Below are 18,681 nucleotides of genomic sequence, written 5' to 3'. Positions count from 1 at the left end.
ACTCTGGGTAATTTTAACTATTTGTAATTATTTTAATTAACTGGAACGTGGCTATCTTGGACAAAGTGAAGTTTTGTGTGTTGGTGATTTCTTTTTCTACTATAAATGCCTCTGATGATGGCTCCGTGGTGAGCCGAAACATGTAAGGCAGGTGGTGACGAGGTGGAAAACTTAAAAAAGTGTCACATTTAACGGAAGGAACTTGATTGTCACATTAGAGTATTGTTAGTTTACAATGCCCATGTAGTGAATGTACTGACAAAAAAGATCGGCTCCTATCGGCCGCCAGACGGGAAAGTTCTGTAAGTACATCTCTCTGTTCATTGCAGGCGAGTGCAGCAATGGCAGGAGCATGCGCTGATGTTGCTTGCATATTGCAGTGCTATTGTGGCATTCAGAATAGCTCACTGTACGCTTGTATGTCACTTCCGCCTTCTCTTGGTTCTCCGTACATGACGAATGGAGGTGATAACTTCCAAGGAAATAACTGATGCAGCTGTAACTCTAATGATTCAGTAGTATCAATAAGAAAGTCGCATTCAGCTTTTCAAGAAGAGGGAGACAGTAAAATAAGGTCATGAGTCCCGTGGGACTGGGAACCAAGAATCACTCTGCTGGCGAGGGCCAGCAAAAATTTACCAGACACCTATTTTTTAAGACAAATGCTAATCCGTTGTTCGGTGTAATCCAGGTTCACGTTTTTTGTTGAGGATATTTCTTATTAGAGCTTCCCTCTCACACTTTTTGGAAATATAATAAATGGTTCGGCATTTGAGAGCCACATCAGAAGAACGGACTGCACTGCTCATTTCATGCAAACTGATATAGAGAATGGCCTAGGGTAAAGACAGTAAGTAAGAAAATGTATATAAGAAATAAAAGTTTGTGATGATGACATATTAGTACAATTATGTTTCTGGACATTATCCATCGTCCAGTTTTATCTAAAAACACCTTCCTGTGTCTTTTTCGAAACAGAACGTTTTGGAGACTGGATTATGTCTCCGTCTTCAGGGCCTTGTCTCCGGAGACAGGGACTAGCTCTATCGACTGGACCAAACTGAGTAGGTTTTACTTGAAGACGGAGTTACGACTGGTGAAAATCCAATAAACCCATTCACCAAACCAAACCGGCGTCTTAGTTACTGAAACACGTGACAGTATTCTCTTGTTTGTTCTCGGAATATGCAAAAAACAAAACAAAAAAAAAACGATAATTTTTTAAGTGCGCAGTAATTCCGCGCAACGAGGTGACTGTGCTTATTTGTACAGCTGCGGGTGTACGATATTACCCAGTGTTGAATCTTCACGCTTGACTATAATCTGCGAGGAAAGTCGGAAAGCAACTGGAAAATATAGAGTCTAATATTACACATCTGGACTACGGCGTCTGTCACTAACATCGATAAACGATCATGCCAAGTCCATAAGCTCACCTGTCACTTTAGAAACACACCAAATAACAAGAGAACGCGTAAGAATTATTTTGACCACTTCCTACAAACACAGTGGATTAAATGGAGGAAAAGATATTGTGCTTATAGACACGTTGCAATGCGGTGACTCTATAATCAGAGGCTGTTGCTAGGTAACGTCAGCAATAGGCACGCACGCAACAATAGAATAATGGTGTTTCCTGTGGCCCGCGCCACGGCCGTTTCTGGGCAACGGCTCGGTGAACACGTTTCCGCGGCAACGGACACAAATGCAACAACAGAAGAACAACTTTTTTGTGTGGTCCATGCCGAGCTGGTATAGCCAGGCCAGTTGGAGCACTAGCCAGCTGGCAACGACTTGAGCATAGAAACTGAAGAATCTCCATTGTTGAGAGCTGTTACTAAGCGACGAATAGGGAATACTAAAAAATGACTGAGTCTTAGTGTGATTTAGTGATTTGCAGAGTGTACACAACAGGAATAGCAGAGTAATTGCTTGTAGTTCCGAGTTGTGTGTATAAGTCATCAATAAATCCAAACCTAAATCCAAACACCGTCTATAGTCACACACATACACGTGACAATACTTTCGTAAGTTTTCTTCACAGCCATCATGTAGGTGTACCAGTGGAGATTCCTTTCTTTGAAATACACGCATGCGCGGGACTGCTCTCCGCCCCTCTCCTAAACATCATCTATTGGTAAATGCTTGCATGTGAATGTACTGTGTGTTTATTATAAAGGTTGAGTTTATAGTGGCTTTAGTTGCTTGAGAGGTCACGCTAAGTGCACGCTTGATACTGTTACAGCTCTCTGTATGGGTCACAAGGGGAAGGCAAGTTCTGTCTATTCTTACTTCTGTGATTCGACTGCAGCAGTTCCCGCGCGGGCGAGCTTTCAGTCTCCAAATCTGAAACAGAAAATTACACACATTATTAAAACGATTTCATTTATGCATTAATCTATTTTGCTATCTAAATGTCTGTGCTTAAGCACATCTTTCGAATTGCTAGTCAGATTTTAAAAACACCGGTTCTCGTCCGATCACCGAAGTTAAGCAACAGTGAGCATGGTTAGTACTTGGATGGGTGACCGCTTGGGACCACGAGCTGTTGGCGTTCCCTTTGCCGATCACAGTGGCCGTGCAGTCTAAGGCATGGACCGCCTTCGCCCGCTCGAACACGGGGTTCGTGGGTTCGAATCCCACTCGAGGCATGAATGTCTGTAGGTAGCGGCCTTGCGATGGGCTGACCCCCGTCCAGTGAGTCCTACCGTCTGTGTGTACGATTAAGAAACTGAAGACGCTGCCATGTCCACAAGGGCTGTACAGCCATAGATAGATGGTCAAATTTTCAGTGAAATTTTAAATTAATTTATGTTTTTTGGATCTTCAACTGATTAAGATGTTCTTATGTTCTGTTTAATTAAACTATATTATTATAAATATTAATGAACAATAGGAAATCAGTTGACGTGGCAACATTCTTGTAAATACTACAATTATTAGGTTATATGAGAGAGCCGGGGTAGCGTAATCGGTATAGCGTCTGGCTACGGGATGGATGAGCAAGGGTTCGGAGTTCCAGTCCCCGTAGGATCAAGAATTTTCCCTTTTCCACTTCGTGCGGACCGGCTCTGGGATCCACCCAACCCCCTATCCAATGGGCACCGGGGGCTCTTCCCCCGGGGGTAAAGCAGCCGGGCCGTGAAGCTGACCACTCACCTCCAGCTAGTGCCGAGGTCAAGAAAATGTGGATCTATACATTCACGCCACATACGCCTTCATGGCATAATACTTAATGAATTAAGTACAGGGACAACATTACCTTTTTTACCTGTTAGGCGGACTCTCAGCCTTGTAAACGTGCGAACAAATGTCTGAGGGGTCTGAGGTTCTCGCAGAGGTCATTATGAAGAGCTATATATCTTCTGGGATGTAGTGCCATGCAGTATCTTAAAAATCAACCTATGTTTCGGAGGAATATGTCGCTTCCACTTTCAAGGCGAAAGAATCAGGCAAGCAAGAGACTATAAAAACCAGGCAGCCATCAGAGGTTTGTTTATTCGGTTGACTTTCAACGGACTACATAGCGTTATATCTCAGAAGACTGAACCCGTTCAAAATCGCGGGCACAGGTGGACTTGCTGCTGACAGCAAACCTCACACCATTCTGAGGTGTGACGGATGAGAGCAAGAAATACAACGGTTGGTAATGCTGAGTTTCGTACAGTGAAGAAGGGAGTTGCTTATGCATGCCGCCAATATTGCCAACAACTTTTCTGGCATTTATATTTTAGTAATTCAGAACAGCAGTCCATATTAAACGCGGGGGCACGCGGTAGCGTAGTTGGTTGAGGCACTATGCTACAAACCAGAAGGTCGTGGGTTCAAGTCCCGATGAGGTGGATTTTTTTCAATTGACCTAATCCTTCCAGCCGCATTATCGCCCTAGGGTCGACTCTGCCTCTAACAGAAATGAGTACCGGGAATATTCTTGGAATATGCTTGGGGGTAAAGGGCGGCCGGCGAGTAGGGCTAAGAACCTTGCCGCCATCTATTAGCCGATTGTCTAGAAAATGTGGGAACCTCAACATCTCACAACTCTATGGACTTCCACTGCCTGTTACAGGGATAGCTGTAACTTTTTTGCCGTATTAAATGCGATGGGCTGATCCCCGTCCATAGAGTCCTGACGACTGTGTAAAAGATCAAGAAACTGAAAAAGCGGTTAAGACCCAACAAGGACTGTAGATATATAGGCAGAAAGATTGATATAGAGATACGGAGAGATAGATAGATAGTCCGTATTCAAATTAGCTGTACGTGTTTAGCTGCTAACCATATTCGTTCACAGGACGGACAGACCGAATGCAAGCGTACTTTCGCATTCTACGCACAGAAAAGCGAAAGTGACGTCACACGTAGTGGTGAACATGAACACTAATGTGTTAAGTAAACTTCTGTCGGTCTTGATAGCTGTTTGGACAGCCCTGCTGCAGATGTGTTTGTCATGTTGGTTTTGGCTTGTAGTGTCGTACTGTACTGCCCGATTCTTATTAAAACCGGCTGAGTGAAGCAGATGAGATGAGGGTGTGGTGTTGATGATGACGCAATGATGAGGCTCATGCTCGCTACCTCCTCCCTAACTGCGGGCCATGCAACGTGAGGACGGCTAGACGCAAACCGTGTGTCCTCAGTTCTGAACACACAGCAGCCTAGCTTGGCCACGGCCCTCTGGGCCCATTTTGTTACTTTGCCAGCAGTAGTATGTCCGACATATTTAGACTCTCATTGTGCTCATTGTCTAGGAGACTGGGCGGGACCCAAAGTCGTTCTGGACGCCTTGCAGAGGAAGAACATACGTGTATGTGCTCTTGACGGGTATCGAACCGAGACACTTCGATCGTACACTTCGTAGCCTAGTCGCTATACAGATTGATAATAACATAATTTGAAGCAACGCATTAATAGCTTATCAGATGTGATGTAGGTGGGTGGACAATATTAAAATGGCTCTTAGAGAGATAGGATGGGGTGATATGGACTGGCTCAGGATAGAGACTAGTGGAAGGCTCATGTGAACACGGCAATGAACCTTCGGGTTCCAAAAAATGCTGAGAAGTTCTTGAGTAGCTTCATAATTGGCGGCTACTCAAGAAGGGCACAGCTCTATGAAGTCAGTATAGTTAGTTTAAACGTGATGTGTCCATAGTGCTGGATATATTTGTTTATAAAGTGTATTCAGTTTCTTCTCCCATGGTGTGTTGTATGCTGATTGGGTATTTGTCCTGTGGAATGGCGGGGTACGTGTTCTGTTGTGTTCCTAATCATATATTTGCATCCGCCTACGTTTCTTTTGGAAAGGAAACAAATAAGAATAAAGCAGTACTGATTTTCGTCAAACATGTAATGACATTAAGGGGAAGGTTTCGAAGTCAGATGTTTAATTGTCCGTAAAATCTGTTTTGTTGTGACTGAAATGCAAGTGCCTATCGGTTGCAGCTGAAGATACGTATCAACTTCCTTCATGATTTCTTAGAAGAAACTCTTGAATAGTTGTCCTCGAGTAGAGACTTCTTGTCCAGCGGTGTGTAGGTGAGTCCATTTCCTCTGGGATTACTGTGATGTGAGTTTGGGTCTGACACTAGATGAAGAGGTTTGTTTTTCTAATGTTATTTGTTACTGCTTGCCGTCTGCAGACAAAACCACAGATTCGAGCTGGACTGGTTGATTAGTGGAGGTGTGACCAGTTTGTTGATTTCACGCTATTTTTATGTGTTTAGTACAATATTGGAAGCTTCGTTCCTTATATATTATCTGCTGCAGAACACAGAGCTGTGTAAGGTACTTCGGAGTTTGCTTCGTAAGAAACGAGAAGCTGTAAATAAATGAACGAGAACTGCTACGTTGATTTCTCATTCAGTGATTCGAGTTGCCATAAAGCCAGTGCGACTGGTGATATGTGACAGAGTAGCTGCACTAACAGTCTGTCGTGTCATCGCGTGCTGGGACGGTCCAGCCTTGAACAGCAGCAGTCACTTCAAATTTCAGCCTATTCTAAACCCAGTTTCATATTTTCCAAAAGTATGATTTAACAGATTTCGGATCGAAATTTACCGGTTTCCGGAACGTGCAAATAATTAACTGTGATCGAAAGCAAAAGTAAATTTCTGCACGTACCAACAATAGCCACCCTACACTGATGGTTTCACTTATTGCTCTCTTGTACTAGAAACACAGTTCCGAATAGTGTTAGAATTCGTTTTGTAAGATATTTTGAGAGCCCAGCATGCATCTTCTAATCCTCTGGAAAATAGGTGGTGTGAGGAATAATAATTCGTTTTAAATTCGCGAATTGCATGTATCTTGGAACGACAGTAACAAATGAAAATCATGTTCATAACGAGCTTGAAAAAACATTAAATTAAATGTAATACATGAGTTCAATATTCTATTTATTTCCCATTGCCGTGTCTAAAATTGTAAAATATTAAAATTTGCAAAGGAAGAACATGTTTGAGGAAAAAGTGCTGGGTGAAATACTAAGTCTGAGAAAGGGGCGTAACACGGGGACGGAGAAAATTACATAATCTCTATTCTTCAATAAACATTTCTAAAGAGATTAAATAGAGGAGGATGAGATGGCCAGAAGCACTTATTAAGAAACAGGAAATGCGTACAACCTGAATGGAAGAGATATTCAAAGCCGATTCTACAGAAGTAGCTATGGAAGATACGGTATGGTTTCAACTAGCTAAAATGGAGTCAAATAACGGCCTTTTATGAGTAGGGCCATGAAGTTCCAGGTTCCATAAATATGGGGATTTCGTTGACCAGTTGAGAACCGTGCAGATAGTTAGAATTGTCGTGGGCGAATTGAATACACGACTCATAGTGAACGTGACGCTCACAGTATGTTGACGTGTGGCATCAGCTCCGCCTCGAGCCAGAGAGCATTAGAACGGGTGATCCGTTCAAAGTTAGGTCTCTTGTTTCATTCTGTAGGCCGTAATGAAAATGCTGAGTACGTCTGGCCTGGCAAGTCAGGTGGTTGTGAAGGCCTTCGAGACAGGTGGCCGGCCGAGTATCGCCCGAGTGGATGAATATTCAGCAGCCCGATAGGACAATGATGGAGAATGGGACTCACTTCTTCTACGAGGCAAACAAAGATACTATAAGAAAAAATAACGACAAAAAATGACAAGTATTTAAGATTCAGTGTTGATCGTCTTTTCCTTCCCCTTCCCCCCCGCGGTCACTTCACATTTATGACTCCTACGTAGTGAATCAGGGAACATTGGCGTGCATTCAGGACATCCTGTGCAACTCCATATGTAGGATTTCTACATAATGCAACGTAACTAGAACTGATTACAGGTATAAAATTCCTCGAGCAGATCTCACGTTCGCAAGAGGGTGCACTAAGTGTTACTACGTATACTTCTTCCCTCTGCGTGAAACTTGGCTAGTTCAATTTTGCAGCCGGTCACAGTAGCCGCGCGGTCTAACGCATGAACTGTCTTCGCTTGCTCGGACGCTGGGATCATGGGTTCCAATTCCAATGAAGGCATGGATATTTGGTGTGTGTTTCTATGTTTATTCTGTGTTTGTATTGTCCTGTGTTTACGTAGAGGCCTTGCGACGAGCTCATCTCTCGTCCAGGGTGTCCCACCGTCTGTGAAAAATGATTACGGAATTGAATAAGAGGCCAGGGCCCTGAATGGGCTGGAAGGGCCATTGGAAAAAAGTTCAGTTGCGCAGGGCCTTTCTTGAGGAGTCTCTAGCTGCTCAGATTGTCAAGATGTTCCCCCCATTTACTGTGACCGGAAGGTTCGGCACCGTGTTCACAGGATCCCGCACCGGCCGTATCGTCGCTTCCTCACGAAACGTCTTCTTCTTGCTCTGTCCTTCATCCTACCTGGTACATACCGCCAAAGTTGCTGCGTCCTGTTGCAGAAACTGAAGTTCTGCAGTCACAGAGCTGCCCAGTAGGGAAACAGAAGACAGAGATATTAACGCACGTATAGAACATGAACTGACTTTATTTTCCACTGTGAGGGTCGCAAACTACCGCTTATCCGTCTTGTCTGTCTGCATGTACTCGTATGTACCCTACGGCATATGTACAAAGTGGAGACATTGATGTCGGAACAAAATAGGCTTATTATTAATAATTATTCCTTCGCTGAATGGTGGAGGGAGGGAATGTATGTATGTATGCGTGTGTATGTATGTATGCGTGTATTTATGTATGCACATACGTACGTAAGCTTGAATGTTGTATTTGTGAGTGTACACGCGTGTACAGTTTTCATTTCACGCTACATCTGATTGCTCTTCTTATATTCATACTGACGTAGCCACAAGAAGTTATGGAAGAAACACAAACTCTTCAAGATCCATTTATATTCAGTCCCTGTGGTTTCTAGGACCTTCGGTGCATATCTTTTAGTCAATAAACATTTAATCCTGCACGTTTTTATTCACAGACGCTTCGTCAAATTTTTATAATAATTATAATTATAATAATAATAATAATAATAATGAGAAGTTCTTGGGAGAATTTATGTTGGCAGCTTCAAATTCTCAATTTGATATGACAGAAGAAGAAAACTTCAATCAATATGTTGAGACACGAAAGCTGCAATAAATGCATTTAAATTTTATTGCTCCACATGTGTACAAATGCGGAGGATGCAGAAGTTGCTGGTTTCCGGAAATCCATCAGTTGGTTCGCACGCTGTATCAACACGATGACACTGTAGTCCAGTCTCTCCTTACAAAGACTGGGCTCCTGTTGCGTATCGAGTCTCACCCTCGCTCCAGACACAATTTGCTGCCTCATTTTTCATTTCTGCTCCTCAGTTTCTGCCATTTCTTGTCTCAACATTCACACTCATGACATGTCTGTCTGTCTGCCTGCTTCTGTTGTGAATACGACGTTATCCATCTGGTACCGGGTTTGGCCGGTCCAGACAATTTCCCCAGCCCATGAATACCCGTGCACTTAAATGGGTCCCAGAGGAAGCTCCTCGTATTGTTCTTGCGCATGCGTTTCTACGAATATCTTAAACCCACACAAGCTTAGGATTGTCGTAGAGTTGAAACCAGCCACATTTGTCCAGGCGTAGTTTATCAGCCATGTGTTCTTCCGCACCTTCGCTATGCAGGAGTTCAAGGGACTTTAGACTATGTTCAAACTTGGCACAGTATGAAATATTGGAGTGAATATGTGGTATTGATTTTGTGCTGTTCACTGCCAATGGTGATGCTGCCGTTGAGTAATGGCGGCGTGTAGAAGCGGATGTGCGACCAGTTTTTCCCATAGGCCTACATTACGTACCATGCTCATTCTCGAATTTGCTTTCTACTCTTAGAGTGGAGACAGCAGTTTGCCTCGAAATGTGGCTAAGAGCCCCTTTCCACACAACACCAACAGCCCAAGACAGCATCAATATGGCCAATATCTCATAATACTCTCGGATTTATAAACGACGGGGGTTGTAGACAAAAACAGACTCTATTTTCGGTACAGGAATTTATACTGTGGCCTCGAATAATTGCACGTGGTTAGTCAGTTGCTCTTTCAGCCAATCAGAAGGAAATCGGACGACACTGAGTTGAATAAATAATTGTAAAAACATCCGACGCTTCTTCAGACGAAATAACTGAAAGAAAACGAAGAGAATTGTGAATACCTTATACTTTTTGAATGTGAAATTAAGTACTTTTATTGCCTCAGGTTGTATAGTGAAAACAGTAGCATTTAGCCTTGAGTACTTTGGTCTCCGTCCCTATTTGATACACACAACAGAGAAATAATGCGAAACATGAAACCGTTACTCCCACATCAGTCTTCTTATTCTTGTAGTGGGGTGAGACTGAGTCTCTCAGAATTTAGGCTGCAAGCGGGCTCATTGTACCAACCCAGGACTAGAGACTGGACCATTGGTGGTATGGTAACCGGGAGGGAAACCTTTCTCAGAGCCACGGAGACTATCCTGGGATGGAGACGAGCCCTCGCGGCGAGAACCGGTGAGCTATGGAGCGGCCAGTCTTGTAGCATACATTGGTTTACAGAAATCGCTCTGCAGACAGGGCATATGTATAAGGTTTCATGATGAAGGCCTGAGTGTCCGACACATAGTTGTAGTAAGAGCAAGTTGAGCGATTTTCGGCTGTTCGCCTTGAGGCTCGGAGGCCCCCCCCCCAGCTCGTCCCAGACCAAAGGCGTTGTTCTCTTGACCGCCAGACGATTCTGATCAGTGCCATGGTAATTACTGGCTTACTGGCAAATACTTATGCGTCAAAGAAGTGTGCCCGTTTGTAACGCAGCATGGAGTCACTGACCTCGCTGTTTGTATGAATTACTTCTTACGAACTTTACACCGAGCGTACAAAGCGAACGCATCTAGAGGAGGCTGTCAATCTGTCATCCGCACGTTATAATTCTTTTTTTAATGGTTCTTCCAGCCCATTCACTTCCGTAATCATGTCACAATATATTACTTATCTCTCCCACCTCAGCTATACGTGTATGTGCAGATGCTGACTTTGCTGGCTTATTGCTCGGCGTATTTTTCGTCTCTAAAGATGGAGGCGACATGTTCCTCCGAAAGGTCGGGTGACTTTTAATAATAATAATAATAATAATAAAAATAAATGGTGAACTGTAAATTGTGTGAATCAGCGCTGTATTGATTGTAAGCACGAGTTGATTGTATAAAATCCATTCACCAATCCAAACCGCATCTATAGTCACTAGAACACGTGAGAATAGTTTGTGGTCATGCCAATCAGCTGTGACGCAGTGGCGCTGTGTTCCAAAGCCGGAGTACAGGAGCTGACGTCACTGTGAGCCGTCAGGTCAGGTTATGAGTCCGCCGTACGCATGCTCAGTATTCACGAGCTTGTACATCCTTGCAGTCACGACAGGCGTGATCCCGCCCGCTTCCAAGCGTGACATTTGAACACGACTTCAGGAACTTTCAAACGTTCAGAGCACTTCCAGAGATTGGTCAGTTTCCTACTCATCACTTAACTCATTTCCTGCTATGATTGGGAGGTCCCATATAACTGGAATGTGGCGCTTCCACATCTCGCCTCGCACTTTTGGTTCGGAACTTTTCTTTACGTGTTCTCGGCCGCGCTGTCTAAGGCTCGCTCGAACTCTGGGATCGTGGGTTCCAATCCCACTCGGAGCGTGGATATCTGTGTGGGCGGGCTGATCTCCCGTCCAAGGAGTCCTACCGTTTGTGTACAGGATCAAGAAACCGAAGAAGTGGCGAAGGTCCAAAGGACTGTAGAGCCATAAAGACACAGGCTTAAGCACACAGGCAGACCTAAATGGAATCATGAATCTAATTACGAGTGAAAGAAAGCTAGAAAATGAGGAATTAGAAACCTTAGAGTTTGTATTCCTAGCCAAATACTCTTAGAATGATGAAGTGAAGGAGGGTGAGACAGGCGGGGTAAGTATTCTGCCTCGTATTCTTTTCTTATCTCGTTTTCTTGTCCATCCTATCGCTACTGCTCTGCCCGTATCAGCAATGGCAGAAAATAGTTCGGATTTCTCCCATTTGCTAGCAGCGGCGCGAAAATCATGGGTTTCCCCGATAGTGACAGAAACTGACTAGCGTTAATATCGTGTAGTTGTCAGCAGCTGACACTATACAGATTGTAACTGAAAGATGCTGACAAATTTTGGGCACCAGTCCCACGTGCCAAAACAAGAAATATTGTCCATAATAACATTTCATTTGTGAGCTGTAGCTGAAAGAGCACGTTTACAATAAGGGCTCAATATGACCTCCATGGGATTCAGTGCACGCCTCGACACGTCTAATCATGGACCGCCGCACCCGTTCAGAGATGTCTGGAATATTTAAACCGGTTCCTGTGGACTTGGGACGAGAGAGAGACCTCCGGGCACCTGGTCTGCATAGCGCGTTCCAGGCCATGTCGACACGAGACAACTGGGAGAAGAGTTAGACATTTCGCACGTGATAATTTGGAGGGTTGTCCTTTATCACTCGGGAGCTATGCTAGTGGGGGTGTACGCACACTGGATATGCCAGAGGAGGAAGGGCGGGACGAAAGGTGGCGCCTGTCCTCCAGGTTGGGGGCTGGGCGTCACACTAACAACAATACCTCGGAAAATTTACGCTAAGAAGCCTGAGATTGACACTAGACGAAAGAAGAACGACCATCTGCCGTAAAGGAGGCCAAGGTTCTTACAGAAATCCCACAGCCAAGGATCATGCAAGTAAGCGCCACTCGTTAATTGAACCGAAACTTAAAAACGGCTTCACATGGTTGCCGTATTACCATTCTACATTTTACAAAAAAATATGATTAGAAAGAATATCAAATTCTTTCCCAAGATCTATTACTATATATACATCATGTTCTCTCTATGACTCTACAGCTCTTCGGACCTTGGCTGCTTTTTCAGGTTCTTAACCCTATACACAGTCGGTAGGGCTTCCTAGGACGGGGATGAGCCCGTCGCAAGGCCGCTACCTACACACAGAATTAGCGCACACAAACATCCATGCCTCGAGTCGGATTCGAACCCGAGGTCCCAGTGTTCGAGCGAGCGAAGACGGTTCATGCTTAGACCGCGCGGCAGGCCACTGTGAACACCATATTAGGATGCAGCAGTGTCACTGCCACGTCTGAAGGTCGTGTGATCTCCGTATTATTACAAAATTAAGAAGTATGACGTTGGGGTGCTCATCAGTAAAGCTCATACCAAAGTTCGTGACGATTCAACTGCTCCAAAAGTCGATAGAAAGAACACACACACATAATGGCACAAGTTTCCTTCTTCTTTTTCTTCATTAATCGCCCTGCATTCAGTCCTACATAATCTTCGAAGGCAGACTTTCTAGGATATACTGTATCAGAGTTCAGCCACTGTCCGCATTGGCTCTGCATTTTATTAGGGCGTGAAGAAACGAAATCTAAAGATACGAAGAGTGAAATGCGCACGAAACTGCCGTTTTCCCGGTTTTCGTATGAGCGTGAAGTTGTTGGTGCTGGAGTAGAGGGCGCTGAGGGTGTGTGGATGAAGCACCAAGAGGCTGGACAATACCGAGTACTGAATTTCGTAATTTATACTCTTCACTAAACATTATTAGAACGACCGTGTTAAGAAAATGAGATGGAAAGGACATACACGGCGCATGTGCGGCACGACAGTGGATACAGAATTAGAGTCGGCATACCTGAAGTTGGCATAGGCAAGAAAGGGAAATGGACATTAAGGATACAGAATGGGAGATTTTTGACAGGGACAGGGATCTTGAAACACGGTAGTTAACTTTCGAGTTCCATTAAGGGCGGTGGGCGTCTTGACTATCTCAGAAACCATCCGCTTCCCAAGAAGGGCTATCTTCCGTGGGATTACAAATGCCATGTTTGGAACGAAACTTTGTAAAACGTTATATCAGGTCATTTACGACTTTTTATATTATTGTGGTCTCATCTGAGAATTGATAGCTCTTGCACTGTATTTTCCACTGCGGCAACAGTGCACTGGGTATTTCCAGCTATCCAGCCGGCTTCACGGTATTATCTGCCCAGTGATTTGGAGTTGTTAGAAACAATGTCTCATTCAGGAGACCCACTGGCGAGCACCGACATTTCCAAAGCGACAGTGACCGCTTCCTTCCACATCCCTGCAGCTCGGCCGATTGTGGTGAATGAGGTTCGTTGTCTTCTGCTGACCAGTGCAGGTGCTTGAAAGTTTGAGAGTTTACGTTCTAGGTTAGCCTCAACTTTCGCATAAACGGGCCGGATTTCGTGGAACTAGCAGATGCGGCGATGGCCTGTTTTTCTTTAAATCTGCGAATTTCAACATATCGGCAACATGAAACTCTAGGACCGGGACATTTCTTCTGCTTGAAGTATTTGGGGTTATTAAGCACAGTACGTTATTCTGGACTTCTGATGGAAGTTCACTTGACGTTTCGGGGTAACATATCGCCTCCATCTTCAGGGTCGAAGAATAAGCCAAGCAAGGAACCAGCCGTAAGCGACACGTCAAGTTGAAGTCAGTTGGTTCATCTTGGGGGTCAAGCCCTTCTTTGTGCCCACAACCAAATTTTAAGTGTCAAGTCCGTCTGTTAGGTTCAGTTGTGTGAAGCGTCCTATCTGACAGAAGGATGGGGTAGGACCGCGCCCAAAGAGCTAGACCAGACAGTTACAGAGAGGCAGCAAATCACAGCGCGACCGTTGTCTGTAGGGCCGTCGGAGAGAACCAATGGCAGAAAAGGAGAAATAGTTCTATTAAATTTTGTTAAGATTCTTCCTTTTATTCTTCTTCTTTTTCTACCTTTCATATTAGGTCCTCTGGCCTGTTTCCCATCAGAATTAACCTGGAACTATGGATCTTGCAGACAGTCGGTAAGACTCCTTGGACGGGTGATAAGCCCTGTCGCAAGGCCGCTACCTCTATAGAGCAACATAAAAACAGAAGAAACATGGACAAAAATCATGCCTCGAGTGGGATTCGAACACACGATCCCAGTGTTTGAGGGCGTGAAGATATTTCAAACTTTACACCGCGCGGCCACTGTTATCTGAGTTAAGATTGTCGTTATGTTAAGTAGAAAACAACGATAACGGCTTCAAATGTTTTTTCTTAATTTCATTGCAACAGCCTATGAAATTGTGAAGAAGCGCATATGGACAGGCAGATTACAAACGCGTTTGTACGTTGATAGTTCCAACTGCCGATTTTGCAGCCGAAGATTAAGGAAGTGTAGGCCTTCGCAAAGTCTCTATATCTCGGACTTCCGGTAATCTCACTTTGAACGCATGCGAATCTGATTCCATATGCATCAGCCTCTGTTAGTGAAGAGCTCAGATGCGGTAACTTGATACTTTGTCGGCTGTTGCTGTCCACGTATTTGGACAAAGGCCAGACACAATTGCTTCGTCTCGTCTCATGCTGCTGGCTGGCCAACAGCACGATCGGTTTGGGAACTTGCTGCATCGTACAGCCAATGACCTCGCTCTAACCGGAAGGTCCCACACCTTCCCTTCCGCATCTCACCGTACCGCCGTATTACATCTGATTTCAAACCGAGCATTCCCATTGAGCAGTACGCACTCTTGTGTTGCTCCCACTTGGAGCAGAGGGTATCCGTGAAACGCGTCGTTTCACTGCAGTTTCTTAATCTAAGACGGTCTGTAGGACTCCTCCGAGTCGCAAGGCCTCTAACTAACACAAACACAGAATAAAAGCAAACAGACATCCATTTATTGAGTGGGATTAGAACCCACGATTCCAGTGTTCGAGTGGGCGAAAACAAGTTTTCTTTATCACTGTCACAAAATGTCGTAGCCACGATGTATATTTAGTTCCTAAGGAAACACTCCTTTCGTGCATTTCCATCACAACATATCATCACACTTTCTTGGCCAAAATCGTGGGTGCAATAATTAATTGGTTCTCCGAGTTACCTTTAAAGTGCCTGTGGCATAGTGAACACGGTAATGAATCTTCGAGTTCTTTGAATCTTTGGGAAATTGAGTAGCTGCACAACTGGCGGCTTGTCAAGAAAGGGCTCAGCTCCATTGACTTAGTTACCAACAGATGATCCAGTTTAGTTTTAATGCCGAAGATAGCGAAATCTCTGTCAGTTTCTTTGTATTGTTACTGAAGAACCACGCATGTGATGCCCAGACACGAATGATCAAGAAACACTACATTTCCTTCGTTTCGATAAATTCCTGCCTACGGCACATTTTGACACTGAAAAAGAAAGCTCCCAAATCGCGAGAAAAAGTAATTCTGCTAGTTCTTCGTATTCGCTAGATCCTGTGCTCGATCTCGGTTCGGAGACCGCTGTCTGGGTTCGTAGTTTTCCCCAGTCCCTCACATCAGATGCTGCGCTGATGTATTCGAATAAATCCATACAGATTCCTTCTACATCTTTCAAATTCGTCGTTTGAATTCATTCCGTGTGGTGCTGCATAACTCATGCAGTTCACAATTCGTCATCAATTAATGCGAAAACCGGTCAGTGCGTGTGTGTCACAACCGCGCCCTTGTTGAGATCCTCCGATATGCCAAGCAGATAATTCGGTTCTTGACCTCTGGGCTTCACGGATTGGTGACAGTGACATATGAGTTGGACTATCTGTTTCTACAATTGTACGAGTATGGTCCATACGTTCTTCATGTGCTTACATGACGGATTGTTTTTAAACTTTGGTTGAGATATTTCTTGCTCCGGACTTCAAGCAGATGTTGCTGTTGGCCGTGAATATGATTAATTCTCCACAGTCCCAAACAATGTCCATTTTGTTGCAGAAGGCACCGGATGTTGCTGTTTGTGATGAACGCAAATAAACAAGAAACAGCGTCTGTAGCCTCACTCAGGCTCCTAAACACAATTCTCTGACTTTACGGCTCAAAGACTGGTGCGAACCACATTGCACTAACCGCTCACAATCTTACAGTGCAACTGGCGGGTGATTATATATGTATATAAGCCTCAAATTAATGTCACTGCGGGATATTAAACTCGAAAGGAAGTATAAATATATATACGTACATACAACCATATTCGGGATTCATTTCTCAACAACAGAAATATTTTTGACAGTTCTCAATAATCTTAATGGAACTTCAGTTACTCGAGCGTTATTCGGAAAGTAACCTCCGTTTATTTTAGGCAACTAATGTAGCAGCGGGGCAGAGCTCGCGCATGCGAGGTGGCGTCACATGACTCATCGCCTTGTAAACCATCATATAACTGGTCACCTAGTGTTTGTTCTTGTCTCTACAGTGTGAGCTATGATGCGTCCTGCGATTGATAATCCCGCCAGATGCGAAATCCCCTCTGTTGTCCGCTTTCTTCACAACAAAAGCATGAGTGCTGCGGAAATCCATCTTGAATTACGCGCGGTGGTTTACAGTCAAAATATAATGAGGGAAGGAACTCTAGGAGAATAGTGTAGAATGATAAAAAATGGGCGAGCAAATATTCATGATGAAAAATGAAGTGGTCGGTCGGCCATCTGCTGTAGTGATTTTTTTCCACTGGCTCTACAGCCCCTTTGGGCCCTGAACTCTGATTTTCAGTTTCATGAACATTTTTCCACAGACGGTAGAACTTCCTGGACGAGTGATCACCTCGTCGGAAGGTCTCTACCTAAACACAGGACAACACAAACAGAGAATATACGCATACACATACAAAACATCCATGCTTTGTGTGCGATTCGAACCCACGATCCCGGCTTCCGAGCAAGCGAAAATAGTACATGCCTTAGATCGCTTGGCTACCGTGACCACGTTGCCATGGGAACGTGTCCAGCGAAGCCCCGCCCAGCAGATGCTCATATTGCGGCTTTCAGGCGTCGTGTCATAATATCATTTTGTTTCTATTTAATTGTTTTGTTAACAGCTCAGAGGCGGTTACTTTTCGAACAGCCCTTATAATATCAGCGTGTTCTAGCATTTGGCCAAAGGAATCATCCATGTTTTAACAGGGTTCATAGTTTCATATTTCCTTATTTCCACTAATTTCTCATTCCTTATGAAGTCCCAATTTGTTCGATTCGAGAACTTCTTTAGCTTTCTTTCGGTAACCTCAGAATGATTCGCTCTTAAATCTTATCATTCTAACATGCAGTTTTCTCTGACATGAGCACAACAATGTTGCTCGGACACCCTGCAAATGAGAGAACTGCTGTTACACATGCCGTTACAGCTAGTTACATGATCAGGACTTTACGGTACGGTCCTCATGTTCTGTATGTTCTGCTGCATCGGCAGCCATGTTTAAACTTCTGAATTTGTACGTCATGCGTAGGGTCTAGGGAAAGGCGTCTTTGCATCAGGAAGACCTACCCCACACTCAGAGTTAAAAATTTTGCTGTAACTGACAAGAGAAGAGAGTGACATGAGAGCTGTTTTGCTGGCAGACCACACTGTGCTGTAGGAATTTGAAATCGGGCTGTTTTGACGGAACACAGTTGAGGTCGTCCTTTGCCAAGTCTCCGGTAATCAAACATTAAAACTGTGTTCCCTTTTTTAAAATTTTTTGTGCTTCGTCTGCATCTGTGTGTGGCCCACAATATGAAGGCAGCTCGGGGAAATGACAGGGTCCCTTCACAGGCTACATTCTACAAGTCTGCGTAATTGCATTCTCTTCATATCGGACACTGATTCGTGCACATGTTGAATAAAAAGTATTCAGTAATTTGGAAATGATGTGATTAACCTAAACAGAGTTTATCATCTAGCCAGGGCTGGCCACACTTTCAGCCACATATAGGAAGACATTTACAAAAGCAATGAACCTTTCCGCACCGACATGCGTGCAACAAATTCTGCATCGGTTTCGAAGTAACAGCGAATGAAAAGTGTTTTGCATCTTGCAGAGTCCTAAACTTCGCAGATGTGTGTGTAGGTGTGCTGGTTTCCCGTGACGCCATATCTTGCTCCAGCAGCTGTGTGGGTTACATCAGCGGTCTGTTAGTCATTACTAGCATGACAGGATTCAAGTGCGGAGAAGATTAGTTCAATCAACAAAGTTTTCTGTCCTTGCTACATACTTAACACCGGTTTCTTTCTTTCCCTGTTCTTCCACCCTGAAGATGGAGGAAACATGTTTCTCCGAAACGTCTGTTGCACTACATGGCGTTATATCCCAGAAGATAGCACTCTGCAAAGTCTATCTGCCTGTAGTGCTGCCGTCAATGAGTAGGAACATATGGCGTCGA

General features: G+C 44.2%; 1 protein-coding gene across 2 annotated transcripts in view; it reads right to left on the bottom strand.

The window, feature by feature from the left end:
- The window catches only part of LOC111862881, a 79,062-nt gene that overhangs the window by 37,545 nt on the left and 22,836 nt on the right, over positions 1-18,681 (bottom strand). For both annotated transcript variants that reach the window (XM_023848660.2, XM_023848662.2), the window contains exon 2: positions 2,293-2,346. In XM_023848660.2, coding sequence (XP_023704428.1) covers positions 2,293-2,346 — 54 coding nt within the window. The remainder of the gene's footprint in view (positions 1-2,292; positions 2,347-18,681) is intronic.

Source organism: Cryptotermes secundus, unplaced genomic scaffold, assembly GCF_002891405.2.
Source record: "Cryptotermes secundus unplaced genomic scaffold, Csec_1.0 scaffold528, whole genome shotgun sequence".
Lineage (NCBI taxonomy): Eukaryota > Metazoa > Arthropoda > Insecta > Blattodea > Kalotermitidae > Cryptotermes > Cryptotermes secundus.
Note: the sequence above shows the minus strand (reverse complement) of the source record. Positions and strands in the feature narration are given on the sequence as shown.